This window comes from Melitaea cinxia, chromosome 6, assembly GCF_905220565.1.
Source record: "Melitaea cinxia chromosome 6, ilMelCinx1.1, whole genome shotgun sequence".
Classification (NCBI taxonomy): Eukaryota; Metazoa; Arthropoda; class Insecta; order Lepidoptera; family Nymphalidae; genus Melitaea; species Melitaea cinxia.
This window is the reverse complement of record NC_059399.1, coordinates 9,487,354-9,512,109: the sequence shown is the minus strand read 5'-3', so window position 1 is coordinate 9,512,109 and position 24,756 is coordinate 9,487,354. Positions and strand designations below refer to the sequence as shown.

At 31.1% G+C, this 24,756-nt stretch overlaps 1 protein-coding gene across 1 annotated transcript; it reads right to left on the bottom strand.

Moving 5' to 3' along the window:
- Positions 1–739: 739 nt before the first annotated feature.
- LOC123654568 lies at positions 740–10,579 on the bottom strand. The gene is made up of 9 exons (XM_045590468.1): positions 10,359–10,579; positions 9,637–9,727; positions 9,364–9,439; positions 8,699–8,985; positions 7,177–7,205; positions 2,952–2,971; positions 1,870–1,999; positions 1,274–1,394; positions 740–901 (listed from the first exon to the last, which is right to left on the bottom strand). The coding sequence occupies exons 1-9, from the start codon at positions 10,577–10,579 to the stop codon at positions 740–742; spliced, it is 1,137 nt and encodes a 378-aa protein (XP_045446424.1).
- Positions 10,580–24,756: the final 14,177 nt, after the last annotated feature.

Below are 24,756 nucleotides of genomic sequence, written 5' to 3'. Positions count from 1 at the left end.
TTTTTGTATACAGACATAAACAATAGGATAGGACAGAAACACGTAATGATAATGTAAGTAACTTTTTTAAAATTAGTTTATACTTTTTTTCATCTACATACCTAGATAATAATAATAAACAATAAATAAATAAATAGCATATAACATACACACACGGTCGTCTGTTCCTATGGTAAACAACTTAATGCTTGTGTCACAGGTAACAGCCGACTGTTATAACTATTTTTTTATAAACATACATAGAAATAATACATATATAAAAATATAAATACAAATATTATATTACACCCAGAGTCAGGCGGGAATCAAACCCGCAACCCGCAGAACAGAAAGCAGGGCCACTACAAACTGCGCCAACAGGCTAGTCAAGATAATTGATATGAAACTTTATAATAAATACAAAATGAAATTAAATGCTTTATGGTAAATTTTTGTATGGTATTTTTTAAACTAATATATTTACTGTACAAAAACCTTTTCTTTGGATTGCAAAAATTTCGTTGAAGGTATATCATGTGCTATTTTAAATACTATTTGCAATATTTGACCTATTTTTTTAAACTAAAGATTACGTATGAAATAAAACAAAATTTGAACCTTATAGTTTAATTGACTTGTTTTATAAATTTCAATTATTTAATAAATTACATAACTATAATAATCTTAAAAGTAAGACAAAAAGCTGTGTTTATATTTTTTCCATTTTTACATCAATTTAAATATATTATATACTATTTAATCAAATAAGTTTGTGTTGATTTTGTTCCGGTACTTGTGGGGGGAGGGTAGCAAGATGATCAAGTGCTTTTTGAATTTCCACTGGAATCGGAGGCGGCGTAGGCAGATGCGACCCTTGAGGTTGGAAACCATTTTCATCAGCGATGTACTGTATTTGGATAACCTGTCAAAATCATAAAAATAGAGTAGTTCAAATATTTTTAACGTTTTTTTTTTTTATCGACACTATAAACTAACACCTAAATAAATATAAGAGTTAAATCATAAAGGCATCAAAGAGTAGAAGCAAATTAACACAACAAACGAAATGCTTGATATTTTTTAAACAGGCGTTTACTTTTTACACTCTCAAACTATAAATGATTAAGCTGTCTAAACATTTTTTTTTTACTGTTAAGATTTTTATGCAGGTTTACTTCTCTTCTCGTAAATTCTAATTACAACAAAAAAATAAAAAAGGGAACCCACATTTTTATACATTTTATATTTATAGATCCATGTTACTATTTTTGAGAATATTATAATTAATACCTACCTGCCCATCTGGAGCTGTGTATTTATACTGCCCCTGAGCACTTTGAACCTCTTGTTCAGGAATACCTAGATTCTTAATATAACCCGCCTCTTCAGCGCTGATTCCATTTCCAGTTTCATAACTGAAAATAATGTTCACCAAACATATAAATATAAATTTCATATAAGTCGACAATTACTATAAACTAAGAAAAAAAAGTAACTAGTATTTTTCATTGTTTCTGTATCCTTAGGAATTGTATTAACAGCACTTAAGCTTAGTACTGTTAACGCAATTATTTATTATTTTCTCAGCTAAAAAATGACAGTAATGAAAGACAAACAAACACTATCGGACAAAGCAGAAGTAAATTGAAGTGTCTTTAAAACGATACGTATTGGGGTGTATTAAAAGGGATTGTCTTAGATTACCAAAAAAGATACGTATTTTAATTTCAATAACTTAGTGCCTAGAGCTAAACGAACAAAAAAATCAAATATATTTTTAAAAAATAGATGTATGCAATACAACTTATATATTGTGCTGACTTTTTTCTTTAAAAATATGATGAACCATATTATATTTATATTTATAAAATTAGCAATTTTCATACTAACTTCCATTTGTAAGATCCATCTGGGTTGATGACATGCTCTTGTCGAATGATGGGAATGGGCTCAGTTGTATAAAGTTGCTGCTGTTGTTGTTGATAAAGTAAAGGCTGTATGCTATTTATATCTGCAGCCACTACACCAATAACTAATATCGATGTGAGCTAAAAATTTAATTCGTTTTAATGAGTTAATTGAGATTATTAATTTAAGCAAAGAATAAGAATGTACAAAGTTGTTTTCTTAGTGATGTAATGATTTTAAGCATATGTTTTTAATATAGCCCATATATAAAAATACAAGAAAAAATATGGCTAATTTAAAAACTTACAAAATACTTCATGTTGGACCCAAGTCAAGAACAAGTTGAAACTAACAAAAAGTAAAGAAAGGAATGATGCACTAAAGAGTAATCCCACGTATTTATATGATTTTTTGCATTACGCACCGGCACAGATTCACCGCTCATATTTTATGACAGTTCTTGACAAAGGATAAGTACCGCGAGACGTCCCTATTAAGCGGTTACGTGCAAAAATGTCCCATTTAAAAATATTATCATAGTACTCCGGTTATTAAGTTACCAATGACACTCGATCATTTCTTACCACAGAACAATTATTTTTATAAAGTAATATGTCTAGAGTGGATAATTCGCGAAGTACACACGAATATTACACAATATGACCCTTTACCTAACCTAGGTATTTCTTCATAATAATAATTAAGGATTTTGTAGAAATGCCATTTCCAAATGAATAAAATATATAACGATAGTTTGAATGAAACATATTATTTTGAACCTAGAAACTTTAAACTATTTTAACTGACTTAAAAAAGAACAGGTTGTGTTTTTCTGTTCGCAGATATCTTCGTCAATTAGGAGCCAATTTCGAAAAATGTTCTTCTTTTCAGCCATAAGTTTATGATGCCACTTTTTAAGCTAAACGTTATAAAACAAAATAAGCTAGTGTTTGAGCTTTAGCTTGCCAAATTTAATGTCAGCAAAGCAAGAAGTTTTACTCAAATTGATTTTTACATAACTAATATAAATTTTGGAAGAAAAGTTTTCTTTAATTTCAAATTACCAGACGCAGATGTTTCGTCTCTAATATAATTTTTACCACCAGTTTCACGCCTACCGACCATACTTAACAGTAAGCCCGTGCATCACAAAAAAAACTATTTCAATTTTATATGATTGACTCCAGTATCTTTAGTAATTTTATGATAACACTTACAGCTAGTTTTATTTTGCTAACTAAACGAAATATCTCATACCTTATTTTTTTTATTGACGTATGCCACAGCAGGAAATATCTTTCTCAAAACTTGGACCAGCGACAAAGGAAGTACTACAACCTTACATAAGATAACAAATAATACTGCTTTCAATTGGTGAGCATGTGGTGAGCAAGGAAGCCAGAACTTCGAGGGAGGGTAAGGGGTTGGGGTTGGCGTCACGGTTGCAATGCTCCTAGTATTGCATGCTACAACTATCTATAGACTACGATATTATGACATACGATAGTATAAAAAATAGTCGTAAAAATAGTAGTAAACGATATTTGTAAGAAAAATAATAAAAATAATCGATTTCCTCTATTTCTATATTTTTAATTTTACTCATTATAGTTTAGTAAAATAGGTACATACAAATTTTCAATGAATATAAATCTTTTTTCTAAATTTGAAAAATCCACACGCTAGACTCATGAGGAAAATTCTTAAAAATGAAAGTAAATCTTGTTGTTCCTACAATAAAATACGTCATATCTTGATCTTATCAAATTCCATACGAAACGTTTGTCATCATACACCTGTGCGTGAGTCTTAAAATTATTTCTTAAAAGTTGCAAATATACAGGTATGATTAAATTTCTGCATATACGATAACCACACTAAAATACATTTGTGTGAAGTTTTTAATTGGTCACCAACTAGTGTAACATTAACGATGGCTAGAAAATAAAATTAATGTAGGTAATATATATTATATACTACAAAAAGATAAAATAAAGCTTAAGCCATTTTTTTTATACAACCAAATCGGCAAACAAGCGGTTACTGTGCATCTCGATGGCTCCTAAGTATACTGAGTCAACTCTACTTTTAATAACTTTATTTTTTTGTTACATAGGTAGATAGGAAATGAAGTAAATGTTATTAATATCTTAAAAAATTAAATTATCAAAAGTTGTTAGTTGACTCAGTATACTTAGGAGCCATCGATCTGATGGTGATCGTCGTACGCGTTGCCTACCTTACCGCCAATCATCCCCAGGAGCTCTGGTCTCCTTGCTAAGCACAGGAATACAAGACTGCTTGAAAGCAGTGTTATTTAGCTGTGATCGGTAAACTTTACGCAAAAAGAATTTTCAATTTATAAATTATGAGCGACCCGCCCCAGCTTCGCACGGTTGCAAAAACTATCAGTGTTCCTCTACTTTATAATGCATGCATGCATATAAACCTTCCTCTGGAATCACTCTATTTACTAAAGAAAACCGCATCAAAAGCCGTTGCGTAGTTTGAAAGATCTATACAAACAGACAGTGGAAAGCGACTTCGTTTTATACTATGTAATGACAAACAAGTTAAACCTATAAAAACGAGTGTGCTTTAGACCACACGACTGAAGTAAAACTTCTTTAGCTTCATCTAACTTATATCTCCCTCTCAACTTTCTTACAGGTAACAGACGACTGTTATAACTAAGTATTTTTTTAATAAATATCATAGAAATTATACACATATTACACCTAGACTCAGGCGGGAATCGTACTCGCAACCGGCGGAACAGAAAGAAGGGCTACTAAAATCTACGCCAAGGGGCTACTCTAAGTATTTTACTTCAATAATCAAATATTTCAGTTTTATAATATGGACTACACATATCGTTTTCATTTTCTTCTAATAATTTCATTTAAGACTAAAATTTTACTAGTAACCATGTATATTATGAAAGAAATTTGTGCAAATTTAACCTTAACTCTTAGGTGCATCAAAAAGACGTCTCCGCAAACCTGTTACAAGAATGCATGACACACTTCAGCAAGGTTTTTTAAAACAAAAATTTATTGATCTTGCTTCATCGACCCGTCATATATAAACAAAAAATATTGTCCCTAAGCTTATTCACGTTTAAACTTTGTATTACAAAAGGCTTAACTCGTTCTTAGTAATTATTATCAAAGATAAAAAACGGGCAGATTGATAGAGCATTCCAACTTCTTGACCTTGAAAATTTCAAATGAAGTCACTTATTCTCAAATCTATTTAGTATTTTGCTTTATCTCGTTATAAAGCGAATAGTAAAATATAATTACAATGCGTTTAACAATAATTTATCACAATTATTAATATGCATTATTTATTATTTTAAGCTAGCTGACGTCCGCGACGTTTGTTTGCGCTATAAAGAATAAAATAAACTTTTCCTTTTAAACTTTAACTATCAACAATATAACGGCATTTATCTTATACTATTAAACGAGCAATTCTTGTATATATATATATATATAATCTGAATCTCGGAAACGGCTCCAACGATTTTCATCAAATTTAGTATACAGGCGGTTTCGGGGGAGACAAATTCATCTAGCTAGGATTCATTTTTAGAAAATGTCGTTTTATCCCTGTTTTTAGGGAGTGAAAAAAATATCGTTAGAATACGAAGGTAAATTTCGAGTCTGTCAATTCAGTTGCAATAGCTCGGTGAGAAGTCGGCCGGTCGGGATCAACCGAGAAGATCATGGTTCAAATCCACATGTCCCTGATCAATTATTTTTTCTTTTTCTTTTTCTAATTGCACTCTTTATTTTTTATTTAAATAGGCAGTTCTTATTTTTTATTATTATGTCGGTAAAATCGAAAAATATTATTCATATTTTATCATTATTATTTTATAATTATTTTTTATTCATGATTTTTTATTTTTATTTATAGTTTTTATTATTGTCGGTAAAAAAATATTATTCATATTTTAAAAATATGTAATTCGTAAAAATGATTTTCAAAAAAACACGATTTATTGGAGCGCCTGTCAGTTTTGAGAAGCAATTACTCTCAATCTTGTAATTGTGTATTTTATATCAATTTTTAATTTATCGTTATTTTTTATTTTTATTTTGTGTTAATTCATTATTAGTAATTGTGTTTGCAGGCAAACGAAAAAAAAATCGACTTCAATTACATCGACAGGTAATACAATGTAGGTACACGGAAAAATAGTCGAGAAATACGCATTATCAAAGATTACTCCAAAATTTGTAATCAGATCTCGATGAAATATGACCACATGATAAATATCGGCTTTCGATTAAGTTAAAAATCATCAAATTCAGTACACCCAGTAGTATGTTAAGTATTATGTAGTTAATGTAAAGTTATGTGGATTTTCAAGAGTTTCCCTCGATTTCTCTAGGATCCCATCATCAGATCCTGGTTTCATTATCATGCTACCACACCAGGGATATCTTCTTTCCACCAAAAAAAGAATTATCAAAATCTTTTCATAAACGACGAAGTTATCCCCGAACATACATTAATGTATATACTAGCGACCCGCTCCGGCTTCGCACGGGTATAAAATATAATTACAGCCTATGTCATTCACTGAAAAAAAAATGATTAAAATCGATCCAGTAGTTTTGATTTATTCATTACTGCCCGTGGCCCGCACGCGTTAACTTTAGAGTAAAAGCCGGCAGGAACTGCCGCAAACGCTACGTACCGCAATTTTTAAATCTATAATATCATATACTGTAAAGGGCCATATAGATCTATATTAAATCAACAATGTATTTAAGGTATTTAATTAGATAAGGATTAATGCTGTATTGATTAAAATCGCTTTGAAAATTAGCCATTATTTGTAGTAAAAAGTAAATGACAAAAAAATGTAATTGTGGGATATTCATAAGAGATAGACATATATACCATAGCGGAGTTTTCTGTAGAACTATTCAATGTGTATAATACTTAGTACATTATTTTGATAAATCTCGTAGGGTTCAGGCTGCGTTTGCAATGTAAGCGGAAAAATTGTAATTATTTACGACATCACAATAGAAACCTCAAAAATAACAGTATATCTCCACTATTTAATGAATGTTATTTATAGGTATAAACCTTCCTCTTCAATCACTCTATCTATTAAAAAAAACCGCATCAAAATCCGTTGCGAAGTTTTAAAGATTTAAGCATACATAGGGACAGAGAAAGCGACTTTGTTTTATACTATGTAGTGATATATATATATATCGCAACTTCGGTGCAACAAAGTCACAACAGCTCATTTCTTAATTTTACAGGAGAGGACTTTTAATTTTTTTTTTTCGCTTTTAGTTCCTCATTTCTGGATTATTATTTATGGTAGGTTTGAAATCTTTATAAAATTAATAGTTTACTTTCTTTGCTATAGTTTAAAAATCTTATATTAAATTATCAAAAAGTCCTAATAAAAGACATAACAAAAAAAGTGTCCTGAATTGTGACTTTGTTGCACCGAAGGTGCGATATATATATATTGAGTTTCCTTCAGCCGAATTGAGTAACCTCCTCCTTTTTTTGAAGTCGGTTAAAAAAGACTTCATCCAAACCGGCAGCGAATCATTTTAACTCTCTCGTCTACTACTAATTCTTCACGATTTACTAAAAATACCGAGCGGAGCTCGGTCACCCAGGTACTACAATTTATATGATAAAAAAACTTGTCGTATAATTCATATATTCGTATTTACTTAGTATAAAAACTTTAAAATTATAACGAATTAGATGAAGTTATTTCATGTACTTAAATTTTAAATTTCACGACAAGCTTTTATATCATATAAACAATTATATTATTTATTTGTAACAATATCTAAAAATATATACTATAACAATTAACCTAAAACTAAAAACCTTAGTCAAGGTTCCGAAGATACTGGCAGCGTACCACCTTTGAATAGCTAGACTAAATCTTTGTCCGAAGTAGCGCCAGCTCTTCGGTCTCCTGTGATGTCGAATAACCTTTTTGCTATTTCCTTAAAAAACCTTATAGTGCTAGGACCCCACGGAGCAAGGGTAAATAAAATTAAGTCGCAAAATCCGTTCTCATTGGATGTCTACTAACTTTTTTCAATATATAATTAGATCGGCAAACAAGCGTACGGCTCACCTGATGGTAAGCAATTAATATTACAAACAGACACTCCAGTTTTATTTATTTGTATATAGATAACTGTATATAAATGTCATAAAAATTCAAAATTCTCAGCACTACCGACAAAAGAATCGATATCAATGTGGGTTCAAAGTTTTGTTTCCATTCGGGATGCAATAAGCTCAAAATTTGACCAGGCTATTTTTTACGTACAGGCTATATTATAATTGCAAGTTACTGTAGTTACTGGTTGTACTCCATTTACTTACTTTTATATTTACTTCGTTGGAAAATAAATAGCCAATCCAAATCTTGAGCTTAAATTGCAAACCAAAACTTGGCACACTAACTCCTAAAACAAGAATCACAATATCAGTTCATTTAAAGTCTGTGTATATTTATTTGATTTACGAGTAGAACACGAATCAAAATTAATGTAGTGTGAATTTAGCCAACAAAATAAAATTTAAATTCCACCAAATTATTCTACAGAAGGCAAATAATTTTGTAAGTTAATTAAACAGTTCATATGTCTTGTTTATGTAAAACTCATTAATAAAAAAGAAATAAAAAATTAATTTGTTCTTAACTCGTTTATTTACTAATGAATACATGACCAGCATAAATAAAATTTAAGTGGTGTTTCTTTAAGCATGTTTAAATTCTTTTATTTTATTGGTTAAAAACATTGTTATATAATCCAGCTCTGTAAGGGTTGTAGGGATTATACCGTTGGTTATTAGGATATCTGGGATTAAATTGATATCTAGAATCATATTGATTTCTAGAATCATATGGATATCTAGGATCATAAGGCTTGAAATTGTTTTGTTGTCCTAAGTAACGGTTACGGTTAAAAGGGTCGTAAAGGTTGTAGCCAGGGTTGTAAGGTGTTCCTCTGAGACCGCTAGCCAAGGGTGTTGGTACGGCACCTCTTCCATCAGTTGAAAATTGGACAGCCCCAGGTCTAAATCCTGTAAAAATGTATAAACCTTTATACAACAATATATGTAAATCTTAAAAATTCGTCATTTGTTTCTAATTATCAACGTCATTTTATTTTTACAGCATTACATGTATATTTTATGTTTAAAACCAAATAGAATGACATCAAATAAAACGTAATTAGTTAACATTTTAATCATAAATCTAGTTACATTCCCTTTGACCGTTTATAATTGCTTGGCTACCCAAAAATATTTGCACGTATTATTGTCTATGTTACTCCTGGGTGATGTCCCGTAGTTAAAAAAAATGTATGCAATTGTATTACTTAAAAATAAAAAATATATATTTTCAATTTGTAATATAAGTAAATTATCTCTATAAAGATAATTTTAACATGTTAATACCTTTTTCATCTGCCACGTAAGTCTGTTCAATAGAGGTTCCCTCAGGAGATATGTAGCTGTAGCTCCCTTCTTTAACCTAGTGATTAATTTTAAATAGTTAAACCTCAAAGTAGAGTGTTTTATCATTTAAAGATTGCTGTTATTGATTTGTTATTATTTTAAGCAATTTATATTTATTTCATTATTTATCATTTTCATTATTTTGTATTGAAATCTTGAAATGTATTTGAGAGTACAACTTTATAAAAGTAAAAAAGTAAAATAAGTTATTACTTGAATGCCTTGTGTTTCTCCCGCGTTGTTGATATATCCGTCCTTCAAATAGCCAGTTTCTTGAGCTTGCTTACCATCAGCAGTAGAAAAACTGAAATAATCGCAATGACACAAATTATAAGTAGTTAAATATGTTTAATTACATAATACATAAAAAATCAATGGACGTGAGTAATGAATCAACGAAAATTTTGTAAACATTAATTCTTCTTTCTGTCTCTCTCTACTTTCGCGATTTTTATAATTAAAGTTTAACGGTTTTCTTTAATTTTTTATTACACCGTTTGAAATTTTTGAAATCGATTTGATTTTTTCCGGCTATGCATGATTTAAGCGCAACTTTGTAATAAAATCTGCTTATTTGATCAATTTGCTTCAATCAATTGGCTTTGAAATACACAGGCCGAAGGCGGGCAGCAGCGTCTTCGGTGCGACAAAGTCAGCCCTGCGGTCACCAACCCGCCTGCCCAGCGTGGTAACTGTGGGTAAAATACATGAGTTCACGCCATTTTTGGCGTAAACTTGTGGAGGCCTATGTCCAACAGTGGACTGTGTTAGGCTGAAATGATGATGATGAATGATGATTTGATCAAAATTTATGTGATGTCAACCGAAAATTACACGTAAATAAAACTTTTAGCTCACATAATAATTTAATGAGCAATAAAGAGACCACTCCTCTTTAATATAGACATACAGAAAATAAAATTTTACGTAAATACCTAAACGAATAGCTGCCATCGTTGGCTTGATTGCTGGAGTAACTCAAAATGGGAACCTGGTTGTCATTTGTTTTATAATTTGGATTGTATCCAGAAATCTGTGGATTTCGATTTGGGTAATAGGGGTTAATGGCAGGTGCTGCTGTCTGAACTTGCTGTAGTTCTTCTCCATACACGCCACATACTACTAAAACCAACGCCCAAACGCTGAAGTAAAACATCTGAAATTTTTTCTTTACGTAAATAAAAATAAATTTTAAATCTGATTAAATATTTATTTGTGTATTATAATAGTATATATCGAACATCAAATTGTATATTAATTATATTTTTTATAAATTATCGATCTACATATTTAGTTCGTAAGGTCGTATCTGCTGAAAAATGAAAATAAAAAAAAAATATTATATTAAACCAAATTAAATAGCAACCTTAAAATATTACAACCTCTTTAATCTCGGTTATGTCTCACTAAAAAATAAAGATCACTTGTATAAAGGAAATAAATTGGAACATAATCCACCTCGTTCCTCTGTTGTGGATTAACTAATGTCTCAGAATTTCTCCCGAAATATTCAGGTTTTGGTCATCACCAAATACTAGAACAATTTATATTTGGGTATATGAAAGCTTGGTAGGTACCATCTACATGTTCTAATCAGTGGACCACGTAACTATATTTTCTAAACTACGCCAATGATAATCTTAATTAATGTAGTATCGTCTCTAAGAGTAATTGTTAATTACAGACACGACAACAGTTAATTATAGCAGAAACAGTAACATAAATATATAGTGATTCGTTAAAGACAAATCATTTAAATTAATAACTTATAAAATATTTAATTAAAAATTACTGGTTACCTTATGATATTTTAGAACCGACTACTCTTGTATTTACTTTGATACTGTTAGCGTGGAATTCGAATTAACAATTTATAGTCTGGGTTAATCAGTGTACAATTTTTTGCTGTCCCAGTACTCCTCAATCGTAAAAATTACACACCTACCTATTGTATTTACACGTATAAACCCCAAATTTACGCTAAATCGCAAGTCAAGAAGATAACATTTAAGCGTTTTAACCTCAAATAACTGTAAGCGTGTTAATCTATGACGAATACATATAATCCAACAAAATACAGTATTCATTGCGAAGATATCACTAATTATTAAGATTATATCAGTTACTTTAATTTTAATGCCTTAAGCAAACTATTTAATGTACATAATTATAAATATTTGTTATCAAATGGATTCAATTATTTATATGTAATAATATTTTAGAAGTTGTTTTAATTCACAGTATGTCTCGCTGTGTGTTATTTTTTTTTTATTTTTTTCCTCATTTAATGTTTATTTATTTAATAATTTTATAAAAATCTTTTCCCGAGGGATTTTATAATAATAATTTATACTATTAAACGAGCAATTCTTGTATATATATATAGAATCTGAATCTCGGAAACGACTCCAACGATTTTCATAAAATTTAGTATTTAGGGGGTTTCGGGGGAGATAAATCTATCTAGCTAGGATTCATTTTCAGGAAATGTCGTTTTATCCCTGTTTTTAGGAATTGAAAAAAATATCGTTAGAATACGAAGGTAAATTTCGCATAAGTCAATGTAGTTGCAATAGCTCAATGGGAAATCGGCCGCTCGGGATCAACCGAGAAGATCGTGGTTCAAATCCCCATGTCCCTGATCAATTATTTTTTCTTTTTCTTTTTCTAATTGCACTCGTTATTTTTTATTTAAATATACTGTTCTTATTTTTTGTTATTATGTCGGTAAAATCGAAAAATATTATTTATATTTTATCAATATGTAATTCGTATTAATTTATACTTTATGATTTCCAAAAAACACGATTTACTAAAAATACCGAGCTTAGCTCGGTCACCCGGGTACTAATAATAATATTCCTTAAACCTTCCTCCTTGTGTACACAGAACGCAGCGATCACAGCACTGGCTGTTGCATTAGCTGACATTTGTATCGGTCATATAGATGTATGTCGTGGTCTGGGCGTTTGTGCTTGTCTATTTTGTGTGTTTCCGGACCCCTGACATAGGAGAAAATTCGACTGAGGGCTAAAGGCGGTGTTATCGCTAACAGAGCGACTTCTTCCAGACAATATATATATATATACAGGGTGGTCCAATGGGTGACGTCAAACGTCAAATGTGGTGACGAAATTTTTTTTTGGATTGCTGACATCTGGAGGTATTCGGAAATACCCCATGTATGTTCTGCGATTTTTTGTAGTTTAGGAGATATAATTTTTTTTCATATTTTTAAAAATTTTCGACCTAACTAAAAAAAAATTTTTTTTCGTTATGAATTAAGCCATTTTCTTTATTTTTATTTTTTGCGTCTTAGTCCTTATGAGTTGTACTCTCACAAATAAAATACCTAGCTTCCTACTATTAATAAAAGTTATTAAAAATTCAGATCGAAAATAAATAATTTGGGTTTGAACGAGTCGGAGTTCAATTTTAAACTTTTAATTAAAAAAAACGAAAAAGTTTCATGACTTTTTAGTAATTTTAAAAACTTTCTAAAACCCTCAGCTTTGATTATAATACAAAAAAAGTGGTACTTAATAGGCCTATTTTAGCCGTAAACTGCCTTCAAATGTACAGGGCCGTAAAATGTCCTAAATTAATCAATTATTTTAAAAGCACCTGTTGTTCATTTCTATGATAAATAAGGTTGGTTGTGTGTGATATAATTACCATTCATGATAAATAAAATAATTAAAACAGTTATGACTGATTTTTATTTATAGCATATGGTTAGGGTGACTAACGGGGTTAATAACATATATGGCAAAACAACGTTTGCGGGGTCAGCTAGTATGTCAATAATGTATTTATACTAGCTGTGCCCGCGGTTAAGCCCGCGTTGAAATCAGTGTATCACAAAGTTTTCCCAGCAAACTTCCAGTGAAACTCTCATCAAAATCGGCTTAACCATTCCGTAAACCTTCCTCTTGAAACCCTCTCTCCGTTGGTGAAACCGCACGAAAATCCGTTCAGTAGATTTTGAAGGAATCGATCACATGCATTTTTGGGGTCTTTGTTTTATAATACACTAATTGTTGCCCGCAACTACGTCCGCGTGAAGCGGTTCGTTGAATTTATCAGAATTTGTGGTATGAAATAATGTAGTAATAATATAGTATTGTAGTGTAAATATGTTTCAAATATACTGCATGCAATTTAGTTTTTAATATGGTTCAACGTAAATATATGCCACGGAATAGCGTAACGCACGCTCCTCCGTGACTCCGTGACGACAGGGGTAGATAAAATATCCTAGTAATAAATTATCCTAGTAACGTAAAGGTTAGATATTGTATGAAATATATTTTTTTGTACTACTTATAAGTGATCAATATAAATGTTTCTTGAACACATAGGGTTGCAAACGTGGCTATTTTCCTTTAAACCGACCGACCCTGCTGTATATGTTTCATACAAACTACCAACCCCAATTAAACCCCCTTAGCGGTAGAATATGGCAAAATCCGTTCTTAGCGGACGTCTACTAACTATAATCTACCTCCCTGCCAAATTTCATCTTTGTCAGTCCTGGATGGATGGACCATTCAGCGGTTTTTGAGTTCTCGTTACGAGTGAGTTAGTGACCTTTCCCTTTTATATCTCTAGATTACGGTGCATTACTTGGACACCTCCTCACCATCTATAGATCATACATTTTAAATTTCAAGTATCTTACTTAAAAAACATAGGACTTTCATATAAACTTCCAACCCCAGTTTAATCCCCTCAGGAGTCGAGTTTCGTAAAATCCGTTCTTAACAGATGTCTACGCCCTATAAAGAACCTACCGGCCAAATTTCAAGTTTGTAGCTGTTATAGTTTCAAAGATTTCGTGATGAGTGAGTCAACCTACCTAACCCCGTTTTAACCCCAAAAGAGAGTTGGTTTATAAGGATACATTATTTTAACACCTTCTCACCATCTATAGAGTATATACATTTTAAATTGCAAGTCTCGTACTTCAAAAACATAGGACTTTCATACAAACTTCCGACCCCCGTTTTATCCTCTTAGGTGTCGAGTTTCGTAAATTTCGTTCTTAGCGGATGTTTACGTCCTATACAAAATCTACTTGCCAAATTTCAAGTATGTAGGTGTTATAGTTTTGGAGATTTCGTGATGAGTGAGTCAACCTACCATCTCCCGTTTTAATCCCAAAAGGGAGTTGGTTTCTAAAGATACATTATTTGGACATCTTCTCACCATCTATAGACCATACATTTTAAATTTCAAGTCTCTTACTTCAAAAACATAGGATTTTCATACAAACTTCCAACCTCCTTCTCCTTCCAAATTTAGTTTCGTATATATCTTATATATAAAAATGAATCGCAAAATGTGTTGCTAAGCGCAAAACTCGAGAACGGTTGGACCGATTTCGCTAATTCTTTTTTTAAAATGTTCCTTGAAGTACGAGGATGGTTCTTACGGAGAGAAAAATTCTAAAAAAAAAAAAATTAAATTTCCTGAAAAAGTCTAAAAACAACACTTTTCTATACTCCCATACAAAAGATTTGTGATAATACTTAAAAGTCAATTTGAACTTTAATACCATACGATAAAGTTTGCGTTAGGCGATACGAAGTTCGCCGGGTCAGCTAGTATATATATATTAATAATATATACAATTCAAAAAAAGAATTCCAGAGCTTAACAGTTCTTACAGAGAAGGAGTTAGCGTAAACGGAAGAAGTGTGACAAGAGAAGGACTAACAAAATTGTAACTCCAAGTTTCCGACTGCGCAAAGTAAACGTTTCCTTTGTGGGTCATGGTATTTGCATGTACATATAATAAAATACCACAAACGATTTTGGAATTGTCTCAACATAAATATAAAGTTTTTATTTAAAAAAATTAATAGATAAAGCTTATTACTCGGTGCAGGATTACATAGTTGATAAAGATCTGTGGACTTAGTGACGCTGTATTTCATGCAACATGTCTCTAATTTTGTAGTAAAACACAGTTTATATATTATTTTCAAAAGAGTAACTGCGGAGTTTCTTGCCGATTCTTCTCTGCAGAATCTATATTCCGAATCGTAGTAGCTTCACTTTTACAAAAATAATAATTTATTTTTAAAGTTTTAATTTGTAAAATGACGATTCCAAAGTGCTCTTGGAGCCTATTTGAACAAACCTATTTTTGATTTTGATTTTGTGATGTGGAGTTTCACGCCAACTGGTGACTAGAACTGGGTCTAGGACTAGCGAAAACGAGTCGGCTGAATAATTTTATATGTAAACTGTATATAAACAAATTCGTTTTTAAAGTTTTATTCATTACAAAGCTTATAAAAGAAGATTAAGTTAAGTTCTGTTAGTAAAAAATATGTTTTTATCAATGTATGAAGTGTTAGATCAGTGTGGTTGGCCAAAATTTTATTGAAGGCGAGCAAGTTGTCAATTGCAATTATTTACTTTACAAGGGGAATCTTGAATGAAAATGATTAACAGTATGAATTGTTATCTTAATGTATACAATCATCTAACACCCGAGAAAAACTGGTAAGGTTATTTCCTCAGAGTGCAGCTGTACAGCCGAAAAGAGTGAGACATGTAAACATAGTGCTGGTGTCTTGATATTTTGTACACGGTAGGTTTTAATTATTAGATATATTTTAAATGCTTCTTCATGTTTAATTTTTCCTACTAAAGCTCAATAAATCATATTTTAATTATTCTCGTAACGATTTGACTGGCTAGGAAATCGTTTCATCAACGGACAGAAAAGTTTGTGTAAATAATCGTTCTTTAAATATACATATTTTTAAATAAATATTTATAATATATTCAAGTTTATTATATATATACTAACACTAAATTACATAGTTTTAATAGAATATCACATAAATCGTCATTTAAATTTGAACAAACTTGCAGGTTATCTGTAACACTTTTTCCAATTTTTAACACGATTTGAAAAATTTGTTTTCTACAATTAACCTTTTCTTTTTCACCGAAAGCATTTGTAAATTTGACAAAATTATTTTCTTAAGGAAAAAAATGAAATCGAATATCTTATAATATTATATTAATAATTTCCCTACAAGCTTTACTTTTACACCCATAAACCAACAATAAGCTGTACTTTTAGTTTCTCTGGGAGAGAAACGTACACTCGCGTTATTAACAGTACTTTCCACTACAATTTGTAATTGCTATACGTAAAGTTCACTCAATCGTTAAAATCTATACAAATAAATAAAATTGGAGTGGCTGTTTGAGTGCTGTATTAAAATAACCGCTTTTTACTAAATGCATATGGATACAGTACATATACCAAAATATATTTTTTTACAATTTTTGTCAGTCTGTCTCTCTGTCTGTTTGTTCCAGCTAATCTCTGAAACGGCTGGACTGATTTTCACGGGACTTTTTCACTGGCAAATAGCTGATATAATAAGGAGTAACTTATTCTACTTTTATTTTAGAAATTTATTTATTTTATAACTCTGAAAAGTGAACAATTTTTTTTATTCCACACTGACGAAGTCGCGGGCACAGGTAGTCAACAATACATTTATGACAGCTGACCTGTTTCCACTAGTTTGAATTTTGAACACCAGGCAGCAATACTTTGACTTACCACTTACCAATAGCAACGCGAGGGTATGAGTAATCCTCTTAAACTAATTATTATAATTTTAATATCCTCTTCATGTCGGCAAAAGTATTTTCCTTTAAATTTTCATAAAAATATCTATTAAAACTTTTTTTTTCTAAGCTGCTACTAGCATGTGAAGTATCAGAATTTTAGGTGGGTAAGCGAAGATTGTTCGTGTACGTCCTAATTAATAAAAATGGGTTATTTTTCAAACGTGTAGAACAAATTTTAAAGGACTTAACTGGCAGGTAAATAAAGTAACCAATTTATTAAACAAAAAAAAAAAAACAGAAATAGGACTATTCAAAAAAAATCATTCAAACAAAGAAGAAAGATGGTAGTAATCAATTTGTAATTTACTTATTCATTCGTCAGAAGTTAAAGCATATGGCAAATATTAAGCATCATGACCATGGCATCATATCGATGCTGAAATTACTTTTGTTAATCATTCTTTGAAGTACGATACAAACCAAATTCATGTGTGTGGGTTCTCTTTTCGAGACGTATCTAGACTTTTATCGATATGTGAGCTCAAATTAGCTTGTCTGTTCTGACATACCAACTCATCAGTAAAACACTATCTTATTATGATTAGAGCATGCTATTTAAACCTCATTATATAATGTCATACGTTTTCAGTCATTCATCATCATCATCATCATCATAATCATCATCATAATCATCACTTCAGCCTACCGTAGTCCACTACTAGCCTCTCGAAGTTTGCGCCAAATATCCCAGTTTTCCGTAATTCTCATCCACCACCGGCAATCTTACGTATAAAATATGTTACTTTAAAAATAATAATATAAATAAATAATATAGTATAAAATAATAAATATTTCGTTACCTTATTTCAGAGATGAACGGGAAGTATTTATTGCTCATTATATTCTCTTGAAACAAGGTCAACAATTTTTATTAGTTTCGGTTCTAACAATAATGATAATAATCTTATCGTCAATTAATATTAAACCTCTAGTTGCTCTTAATTAATCGTAAATAATTTACATTTAAAGCTTATGTATATAATTGACTGTTTTGTAACTTTTTTTATATTTAGCAAAAATCACAACGTAATCTATTTGTTTACTTGGAGCATTCAATTTTATTCATGTTCGTTACGTTTAAACTATGTATTAATGCAAACATTAGGTTGGATGGATATGTATTTACTGAGATTACAGAATTTGGTTTTTTTAACAGTCATGACTACAAACAAAGCAGCATGAATACTAAGTAATGAAGTCATTGAATAATCATGAATATTAACATGATGGAATAACACTACGATATTTAGGATGATAAGTTTTTAGAACAAGAGCAATTGTTATTTTTTTTTGCGTTTGCTTTTAATCATAAGATTTTTGTAAAAATTATATATAAAATAATATAGAGTTAGCTTAGAAATAAACTTGACAAAAACATCACCATGACAAACAGTTATAAAAGAATCATCTCACTATAAAACACACCATTCGTGAGGAAGCAGATAACATTGGCCAACAATAGCAACGAACTAGAGGTCGAGCGCAGAACAAGAATTGCGTTGAATAAGTTCTAGTGCTACAGAGAAGTAATGAAAAGTAACATGCCAACAGAAGTGAAAAAGAAAATGATGGACACTTACATTTTACCATGTCTTGCATATGCTTGCCAGACATGGAAATTTACGAATAACATCAAGAATAAAATAATAACGTGCCAGAGGGGAACAGAACGTAGCATGGTCAATACTCGTATAAGAAAAACACACAGAATCCGTCATTCAATGATAGGAAGCCCAAAACAGTAGATACGGTCAAATATGCTCAAAGATCGAAATTCAAGTGGGCTAACCACCTAGCACGACTCAAAGATAGAGATGGACATCTAAAGTAATCACACGGGACGGTCCACAGGGCAAGCCGGGCGTCGGTAGACCGTACACGAGCTGGGAGGACGACATTAGAAAAGTCGCTGGACAGCACTGGATTTATGTCGCCAGAGACAGATACAAATGGAAATCTTTGGAGGAGGCATGCATGTGAAAATTAAAATAATAACTTAAATATTGATAATTTACTCATATTATGATATATTTATATATCACGTTACTCATTTCATAAATCGAGCATCTATATTAAAAATGGAAAGTTGTAGGCAGTTACATCTTGCCACAATGCTGTTTGGCATAATTAAACACAGTGTATCTGTCTATTTATTCGAGAGGTTGGAGTGGGCAAGAGACATTAACACCACACATTTTACACGATCTACTCGCTGCGCACTGTCTATGCCGGTTCACCACACGGCAGCATTTATAGGTTGCTTTAAATACTCAGCAACCAAGTGCTGGAACAACCTCCCTCCTCCTCTGCGGGACCTTAGTACTAAAGCCAGCTTCAAGCGTCAATATAAAAAGTATTTATTGGAGGTACAAAAGAGAGATTAGTTTTTTTTTTTTCTCTGTAGCTGTGAATTTTTTTTCTCTTTTCTTTTAAATGTTTATGCGAGTATTATGTTTATTTAAGTATCTATCTCATTTCTATAATAAGTATTTTATTCTGGAAGCGTTTTCCTTGGTGCCAGTATATAGAACCTGGTAAATCCTATATGTATCCATTTATAATTATGTGTTTATATAATAAGCAAGTATGTTTATGAGTATATATTTATATTTCAATTTATTCAATGTAATTATGTAATAGATGGAATAAACGTATTATGCAGTATACTTTTTTGTGTTGCTCATATCGCGTTTTTTTCTTTTATTAGTATTAGTTATATTGTTTTACAATATTTTATATAATTTATAGATTTCTATGTTTATGTATGTCCATGTGTATGTGTATTTCTATCAGAATGCCGCCAAAATAAAAAAGAATCACAAAACTTAGGGTGGTCCTGAAAACCAGTGTTAGGACTAACAGTCCTAACGTAAACTGAGGTCACACCTTTTTGTGAGGCATGCTGCAAACTTATATATATAATGTATTTAGTTAAATACTTTTAATCGATAAGCTTATGTTGTATCTCTTTTTTTTTGTTTTGTTTTACGATTGGACCCTCTTTGTATTTAGTCCTTGTTGTAAATTATGTACTATGCGTTTTTTTTTTTTTTATATATAATTTTAACCTGATGCAGTGTGTTTTCACAAATAAATTTATTTATTATTATTATTATTATTTTACTGAATATCACTCCGCCCGCCCAATACATAATAGATACATATATTATAATAACTACTTATATAGTAAATTTACTTATACTTACTTAAATAAATATAAGCGGATGGAGGAATACGCCCCGGCAGGGAAATCGAACGGCCGGGGGTTAGGGCTGTAGGCCGAGAAACCGGCGGACAATCCCAGCCGAGTCAAGTAACACCGCCTTCTGCATCCTGGCTGCGAGCGAACCGTCCCGGATCCCCAGTTGCCCCAGATGGTGAGCGAGGCTAACCGGGATCAAACCATTGGCAACCATTATTATTATTATTATTATATTCGATTATTCCAATTTTTCTATTAGATACATATAACCGTTTTTATTTTTAATTTATATTCCTTAATATTTCAAAGGAAAATAATCATAATCATCAAGCATAAAATTTGGAATTCAATATTGTAAAATTATTTTGTAAATGCATGGAATAAAAGGCGTCTTTATTATATTATATTTTTATTATATTTTATTTATTAACTTACTTATTTATTCAAAGATACGTTAAAATACAATTTTTTATCTGGGCATTTTTCGATCTAGATAGATATATCAGAATCCCGAATGGAACATAACATTTTATATCGGACTTTTGCCACAGGGCGGCGATCTAGCGCAGACCGTATTTCCAGCGAGCTGGAAATTATCGCACACTGCTTATTGGGGTGTCACAAAAAATCAAAGTCTTTTTGACGCATATTATTAGAGGGTAAATAAAATTTAAGAAGGTAACCACGGTAAAACGTTCTGACTTACATTGACACATTTCATACTTGCTCTCTATGGCTGACGGAACCTAACGTGTCGATGTGCTTGTGATTACTTGTTATTTGGTTATAGAACACGCATTGTTTTCGTTCAGTCACATGCCAGTGGAATTACGCAGTTCTAAAAGGGATATATTTTTAATAGGTGACGTAAAACATCAAATAGCGGGTTCAAAACTTTCGTCTAATCGACAAGTTCTAACAGTTTCATTTTATAACTAGCTATTCCCACGACTTCGTCCGCGTGGAATTTAACTAAATAATTATTGTTCCGTTCGCAGTTACAAAAAAATGTCCCGTCTGAATCGGTCCAGCCGTTTCAGAGATTATCCGGAACAGACAGACAGACAGAGACAAAAATTGTAAAAAATATTATTTTGGTATATGTACCGTGTAAACATCAATATGCATTTAGTAAAAAGCGGTTAATTTAATATTACAAACAGACACTCCAATTTTATTTATTTGTATAGATGTACAAGAAATTCCTTCGAAAACGCTTAGTAATTCACACAATTTGACATTTTAAGAGTATGCATACGGAATACTAACTGGTCTTTAGCAAACGGAAGAATCTGCTTTGAATACAAGATTACTAGACGTTGTCTGAGGCTTTGAACTCGAAAAGTCATTTTGGTTTCTATCGAGCAGACGCGCTAATAAGTTTGTATAATATTTCTCGATAGATTAGATTCCCTCATCTACCCATGCTATCTATTAAATTAAATTTTAGTGTGATTTGTACATATAATTAATAATCTATGTAATTTTAATTGTAATCGATTTTCGTAGAATTGAAAATGTGTAGGAGTATACCTATGTACATATACTTCACATAAATCGTACATCTATACAAATAAATAAAATTGGAGTGTCTGTTTGTAATATTAAAATAACCGATTTTTTAACCGACTTCAAAAAAGGAGGAGGTTACTCAATTCGAAAGTATATATTTTTTATGTATGTTCGGAGATAACTTCGTCGTTTATGAACCGATTTCTATAATTCTTTTTTTGTTAGAAAGGAGATATCCCTGGTGTGGTACCATGATAGGAAAACCAGGATCTGATGATGGTATCCCAGAGAAATCGAAGGAAACTCGAAAATCCGCATAACTTTTTACTGGGTGTACCGATTTTGATTTTTAATTTAATCGAAAGCCGATGTTTATCATGTCACATGGTCACATTTAAATTTTATCGAGATCTGATTACAACTTTTGGAGTAATCTTTGATAATGCGTACTTGACTATTTTTTCGTCTACCTACGTTGTATTATTGTCGATGAAGTATATGAAGTCAGTTTTTTTTTTCGTTTGCCAGCAAATACAATTATTATTACTAAATGCATATGGATGTGTACGCGGTACATATACCAAAATAACATTTTTTAGAATTTTTGTCTTTCTGTCTGTATGTCTGTTTGTTCCGGCTAATATCCGAAACGGTTGAGCCGATTTTAAATGGACTATCACTGACAGATAGCTGATGTTGTAAGGAGTAACTTAGGATACTTTTATTTCAGATATTTATTTATTTTATAACTCTACGAACTGAATAATAACTTTTTTGTTAAATTCCACGCGGACGATGTCGCGGGCACATCTAGTCTATACATGTATATTAATATCTATTCAAATAAATAAAATTGGAGTGCCTGTTTGTAATATTAAAATAATCGCTTTTTACTAAATGAATAATGATGTATAAACGGTACGTATACCAAAATAACATTTTTTACAATTTTTGTCTGTCTGTCTGTTTGTTCCGGCTAATCCCTGAAACGAATAGACCGATTTTGACAGGATTATCCTGACAGATAGCTGATCTAATAAGGGGTAACTTACGCTACTTTTTTTTAGAAATTTTTATTTTTTAACAATGCGAACTAAACAAAAACTTTTTTAAAAATTCCGCGCGTACGATGTCGCGGGCACAGCTAGTTAAGGTATATAATAGGTTTTCATCTCATAAGTTTGTAACAAAGTAGTTAAGTATTATTACATGAATATATTACACATATTCAAAATGTTGTTAAATATGAGGAGTTAACTAAAAAATTTAGATAGATAGATAGATAGATTGATACTCTTTATTGTACACAACAACAATCAACACAATAACATATTACAAGTAAAAAAAAATAAAAATAAAACAGTGTACAAAGGCGGTCTTATCGCTAGAGTAGCGATCTCTTCCAGACAACCTTTGGGCATATAGGACACAGCGTAGTGAAAAAGCGGTAGGGAAGTGTATACAGAGAAGTGACAATTAGTGTCACCTAGAACAATATCAGCTATCGAGTACAAATACACATACATATACAGCACAATACATACATACATAGATACATACATACAAACATATATATATATATATATATATATATATATATATATATATATATACACACATACATACACATATATATACATACGCATAAAAATACTATACCTACATATAAACGAAATACATATAATATGAATAATAGCATAGAATACAATATACAAGTGAAGCGATTTATATTTTCATAGCTTTATATATTATTATCGAAGAGTATTTCGAAAAAAAATTCTCTACATTTTTTCAAATATTTTTTTAACATCAGTGGAGGTAACCTTTACTTTTAACTTAATTGGCGTTAACCTTGTTTTGGAAGTAAATACATAAAAAGAGACTTAAACAACTATAGTACGACTGTACGACAAACATTTGTATGGCCTCTAGTATATTTGTCATGTACGGGGATCAAACCAGCGAATACTAACCAGTTACCAAGCTGTCAGTTAATTGATATTTTATGGTGATAATATCGACTATTTTACAAGTTACAGAATTATTGTTAGGGCAAGTGTACAGTGACATGTAAAATAATATTTTTATATAGGCCAATCGTGAAAAGATTGGTAGTAATCCAAGAATTTTTTTTTTTAATATCACAAAGTTGGTAAACAGGCGTTTGGTCCATTTGATGGTAAGCGGTTACCGTAGGCTATGTACACCTATAATAACCAGGAGCCCAACCCTTTCAGGTGCTCTGATTACCTTACGCAACACAGGAACACAACAAACCTGAGAGTAGCACCATGTGTCACCATGTGTCCTCTGTAAAGTATAGGTACTTTCAACAGTCTGGCAGCTCGAATTGTTAAGCAAATTATTTAGGATAATACTTATGTATTATCCTTACAAAATATTTTAGCAACTCTTTCTTACAAGCAAAATTACTCATATTACTTTATTATAAAATGTATTAAATTTAATGATCTTATTTAATCTTATTATCGGCTTGATGCTTCTACATAGCTGTTGATTTACAAAGAAACCTAATCTTAAAATCACAACCTACTTGGGGTCGTTGAGTGTGTCGTACAGTTTTAAAAAAAATCTATTTTCTTCTTACAACTAGCTTCTCAAAACAAACAAATATAATTTCAAAACAAATTAGTAAGCCAAATATTTTACATGAAATATTAGATAGTACCTATCTGTATATGTTATACAATTTTGACATGGACTTGATACAAAATGTGTGATTAATCTATTAATAAATGTGAGCTAATGAATTCATATCATTGACTGTCGCGGTAAAGCTATTGCTATATATTATTTATTTTCTATTTATGCAGTATTTTTTTTTCTTTGATATTAATTCAAGATTAAATTTTGCGAAGCCGACCAAAATGAAAATCAGTATTACTAATTTGGTCGCATTCGCGATATTATCACTGACATTAGATCCTCCAACG